Consider the following 3,711-nt stretch of genomic DNA (forward strand, 5'->3'; position numbering starts at 1 on the left):
ATATATTACCAACAGTTTCTGGTGACTGGGCTGAACAGTCACAGCCATTTTTCTGTGTATTTCATGTGTGTGAATTTTACCGCTGTAAACCTGCTGTGCTGCCAGCTCTTACCAGGGTGTGTTGCAGGAGTGTGTGAGTGTGAGGTAGCGAACCCCCAGCTGGTACATGGTGCGAAGGGTGCCCAGACTACTGTCAAGGGAGTGACCCCCCTCCACCCCAATCAGACTGGCTGTCTTGCTCATCTTGAAGGCCTCCATGATGTCTGTGCAGTGCAAACATGAGAGACGACGGGTGATTCAGAGGCCAGTATGAACAGAGGTGGGAAATGTCTCTGAAATAACTGGTACAGCTGAAAGTCTCACCTTGGCTGCTGGTGGCAAACATGAACGTTTCTGGATATTTCTGACACATCCTGTGAATTACATCAATCTGCTCCAGAGTTTGTCTGACAGCATCTTTGTACTGAGTTTCACAGGGAACGTAGGCAGACCAGAACTGAAAGAAGAACAAAAGACTGTGTGAATTACCTGCACTGCTGTGTATAAAGGGGGAAGTTGAAAGGGCTTTTCCTTATTAGTATCACATCTCTTTTGTATTGCTTCATTGATGACTGATAATGTATGCTTTGTTCATATAGCCTGGAGTGTGGGACACTTTTCTGTGACTTCAGTGGAAAAAGATCACAGAAAGTGAAGGAGAATTCATAAGAATTGCTAATAGAACCTAAATGCACTTTACATTAGCCGATGTATGTTCCAACAAATGTTATTGATATGTGTCTGCTCTGGTGAAACTACAATTTTCTGAGGATGTACTACTAAAAGTGTATCATCATTGTACTGTTTTTTTATACACCAAATAGCTGTTTTTCTAATCGCTCCCTTTAACTCTGTTTTTTTTATATAACCTGATGATTTTAAGATTTGTCTGTTTGATTTTGCTGCCTTTGTAAACCACTTTGTAAAACACTTTGTAACTTTTGAAGTCCTCTATAATCAAATATGATGAAGATGATGATGACCACGATTATGAATATGATCTTAGATACTCTGCCCTGTGTGTTCTTCATGTGTTGTTTCATGCAGGCTATATATAAGCTGAATTGTGGTGGACTGTGTAAATAACTGCATTATCTGCATACAAATGAATCTTAACTGGATGAATTCTTCTTCTAATTTTGTTTGATAACATGGAAAATAATTGTTGCCAATATAAAACCTTTAGGCCCACGTTCGTCACCCTTTGTTTTGACACATTAGAGCCACACAGTACAACTACACAGCTCCATGGCTCACATGTAGAGTAATCAGTGTTGTCCTGGAAAGTTGCAGTAACGGTGAAAAAGAAGATGCTGTTACTTGTGAGGCACAGGTGCTTAAGAGATATTAAAAAACATCATTAGATCAGATGGTTTTAGAGATTAGCTTTAAGACCTCTCAGTGTTATCATCAGATTTATTAATTTCTATTATCTTAAGAACATCTGTGAACTGTGAAGCAGCTTTGACAAAGGGATGTGGGGCCCAGAAAAAAATCAATCACTTGACCTTGACGGGAGTTCCCTTTCATTTTACAGTTCCCAGGACATTATGTTCTGTACATACTTGCGCTCCCAGTCGTCCCTCCTTGATCTTGGGGATGTTGGTGTGTGTTGTGTCCAGTGTGTTAAGATCTACATTGTTGAGCTGGTTGTTGAACTGCTTTCGAAGCTGCCAAGGCAGGTCGTTATGGCTGAAAAATCCGAAAGTAAAAGGTAACACCTTCATAGAGCGTGTTCTTAAAACTTTCATCATAAACTGTGTTTGACAGCAGGGGGGGAACTGCCCATACCAACGCTAGAAATTGCTTCCAGAAGTGAGCTTTTACAACAGAACATAAAATGTTAATGCTACTCACATGGCAAACAGCACATAATATTGTCACAAACATCATACAAAGCACAGTTTACTTTATGCAAAAGACATTTTCACATACCCGTCAATGAGCGGGGTCTCAGACATCAGCTGCTTGGCTCTGGTCATGTGCGGGTCCTCCTGTGAGGTAACAGCACCAGAACTGATCCACAACGCTAAACATACAGCAGAGATAACCTTGTACAGCATTTTGTCAGCTCTTTCCTCTACTTAAGATTTTACTTTCTTTAACCTCTGAGTAATCCTGATTCTAGCTTCTGCTGGAACAGTTGTCTTTCTGGATTGCCAATTGTCAGTCTTTAAGTTTTCTGTTTGCGTCCAGGCAGATTCTCTCTGAATCTCACACTGGTTTTCTGTCAGTTTTTATCCTATTATGACCCTGAGGATCTGCTCTGCTCATGCTCCTCCTCTGTCCTGAGTCTGTTTCTCATTACAGCGTCAGCAGTCATACATGCAGAACAGTAGCTCAATAATTTTATTATCTGTTCAGTTGTTAAGAAGTGTATGTTGGTTAATGTTTAGCATACCTTTTGACTGCTTTTCTAAAGTTCACAGCATATGCTGTGGACGGGAATATCTTTTAGTTTTACATGGATTGTTCCAGAAGTGCTGGGCACAGCAGTCTGGGGAACATTAATCATCTTCACTGTGAAAAGGAATGACTGTGAAGTTTAATGTAAACTTTTACATGTGGAAGAGATGTATATAGCAAGTCCTCACATGAACTGAAACTTAATTAATGATCTTACAAGTTTTTTAACAGCTTAGATGATATGATGAAGGGATTCTGTACGACAGTGTGTATGTGTTAAATGTATTATCCTTCTCCTTATTGTCAACAAATTCCATTAAAAAAGGCCTAAGCCATAACTTAATAATTACAATCGAGAGTATTGTCTGAGTAGTCCAAGTCCAAGCTTATTCACAGACATTAAGTCTTGTCGAAAAACAATTAATTTGCAGACAAACTGTCTTACTTGCAAAAGAAATAATGCTTTATGTGACATTTTGGTCACTTGAATAGACCAGACACTCTCTTAAGTAAGGAGTGCCTTACATAAGAATCAACCACATTTCCCACTTGCAATGAAAAAGCATGACAATCTATATTATACACAGAGACGGCCAGTCTCTGTGTATAATATAGATAGCGACAATCATAAACATACCCCAAAATGTTAAATAGGTTAAGTTCCTTTAAATAAATACTTAAAATCCTAAAGGTTAAACTGCATTCTCGAAAAGACACATTTCCAAATCTTGCAAGATAAAGTAGTTGATGAATCTGTCGGGATATGTTTGCAATGCAGGTGACAAAAACACAGCATCAATACGTAAATAATAGCTCTGTGTATAATATTGCCAATTGTCACATTGTAAATTGATGATTGTTATTTATGCCTTCCTACAGCACATGGGAAATGTGGTTGATTGCAAACTCACAGGTACTCTCTACTTAAAAGGGCCTCTCTCTGTCTAATTACTGAAATGTTGCAACAAATTTCTTTCGCAAGTTACACAGTGTGTGGGAGTTTGTCTACAAATCGTGTCCTACTTGTCGCTCCCTTATGCACCTGCTTTAAAATAGATGTGCAAAGTACACTTTTGTTCAAAACCCATCAATAAAAATAAACTAGACACACATGTGCATTTATGATGTGTAGCTGATATTAGGACAAAATAAAAATTAATAATACTCAGTGGTGTACTGAACAGTTTTTTTTTTTATGTTTTCTGGTCCATGAATTTTTATCGGATAATACTTGAGTGTAATGACTGAAATAATGATTTTCTTCAT

General features: G+C 38.4%; 1 protein-coding gene across 1 annotated transcript; it reads right to left on the reverse strand.

Annotated features, from left to right (window-relative positions):
* Positions 1 to 108: 108 nt before the first annotated feature.
* On the reverse strand, positions 109 to 2,239 carry LOC121965487 (dipeptidase 1-like). Its single transcript, XM_042515630.1, has 4 exons — positions 1,975 to 2,239; positions 1,605 to 1,731; positions 364 to 496; positions 109 to 263 (listed from the first exon to the last, which is right to left on the reverse strand). The coding sequence occupies exons 1-4, from the start codon at positions 2,100 to 2,102 to the stop codon at positions 109 to 111; spliced, it is 543 nt and encodes a 180-aa protein (XP_042371564.1). The 5' UTR covers positions 2,103 to 2,239.
* Between the last annotated feature and the right edge of the window lie 1,472 nt (positions 2,240 to 3,711).

This window comes from Plectropomus leopardus, unplaced genomic scaffold (assembly GCF_008729295.1).
Source record: "Plectropomus leopardus isolate mb unplaced genomic scaffold, YSFRI_Pleo_2.0 unplaced_scaffold20193, whole genome shotgun sequence".
NCBI lineage: Eukaryota > Metazoa > Chordata > Actinopteri > Perciformes > Serranidae > Plectropomus > Plectropomus leopardus.